At 64.5% G+C, this 1132-nt stretch overlaps 1 protein-coding gene across 1 annotated transcript; it reads left to right on the top strand.

Moving 5' to 3' along the window:
- The first annotated feature begins 19 nt into the window (after window positions 1-19).
- Window positions 20-820, top strand: LOC114579850 (non-classical arabinogalactan protein 31-like). Its single transcript, XM_028695706.1, has one exon. It carries the CDS (start codon window positions 20-22, stop codon window positions 818-820), a length of 801 nt encoding a protein of 266 aa, XP_028551539.1.
- Window positions 821-1132: the final 312 nt, after the last annotated feature.

A 1132-nucleotide genomic window follows, 5' to 3' on the forward strand; every position in this document is an offset into this window, starting at 1 on the left:
CCGTCCGCCGGTCCGTCCGATGCGTCCGCTGCGTGCAGTCCGTCCGTCCAGGTCCGTCGATCCGTCCGCCGCCGTCCGTCCGTCCGTACCGTCGGTCCGCTCCGTCCGGTCCGTTCGTCCGCCGTCCGTCCGTCCGTCCCGTCCGTCCGCCGTCACGTCCGTCCGTCCGTCCGTCGTCCGTCCGTCCGTCGTCCGTCCGTCCGTCCGTCCGTCCGGTTCCGTCCGTCCCGTCCGTCCGTCCGTGACCGTCCGTCCGTCCGGTCCGTCGATCCGTCCGTCCGTCGTACCGTCCGTCGTCCGTCCGTCCGTCCGTCCGTCCGTCCGTCCGTCCGTCCCGTCCTTCCGTCCGTCGTCCGTCCGTCCGTCGTCCGTCGACTCCGTCCGTCCGTCCGTCCGTCCGTCCGTCCGTCCGTTCGTCCGTCCGGTCCGGTCCGTCCGTCCGTCCGGCCGTCCGTCCGTCGTCGTCGTCCGTCACCGTCCGTCCGTTCCGTCCGTCCGTCCGTCCGTCGTCCGTCCGCGTCCGTCCGTCCGTCCGTCCGTCCGTCGTCCGTCCGGTCCGTCGTCCGTCGTTCCGTCGTCGGTCCGTACCGTCCGTCCGTCCGCCCGCCCGCCGCCGCACGCCCGCGCCCGCCCGCCCGCCCGCCCGCCCTCCGCCCGCCGCCCGCCCGTGCGTGCGGTGCGTGCGTGCGTGCGTGCCGTCATGCGTGCGTGCGTGCGTGCGTTAGCGTGCGTGCGTGCGTGCGTGGTTGCGTGCTGTCCGTGCGTGCGTTGCGCTGACGTTCCGTCTATTATAACGAAGCTTTGGGAAAAAAAGCTCTGAAGAGTCTTTGTGTAAAAGGACTCTGGGTTCTAAACATGAGGGACTGCTTAGAGAGTTGAGGCACTCCACCATGCTGAAGAGCATGAACGACCGCGAATTGAGTTATCTCAACATATTTGGGTGCAAAAGGCAGGGAGTTGAAGGCTTTTCTATATAAAGCAATACCTATGAAGGAGAAGAGTTTCTTTTCTTGCATTGGGGAGCAAGGGGGGGGGCGAAGGTGCGAGAGAGAGAGAGATTCTAGAAGATAGGAATTTAGAAAGTGGAACGTTGATCAAAATTGATCAAGAAACCTATAAAAATATGATAATT

The sequence above is a fragment of the Dendrobium catenatum genome, unplaced genomic scaffold (genome assembly GCF_001605985.2).
Source record: "Dendrobium catenatum unplaced genomic scaffold, ASM160598v2 fragScaff_scaffold_665, whole genome shotgun sequence".
NCBI classification, from domain to species: Eukaryota; Viridiplantae; Streptophyta; class Magnoliopsida; order Asparagales; family Orchidaceae; genus Dendrobium; species Dendrobium catenatum.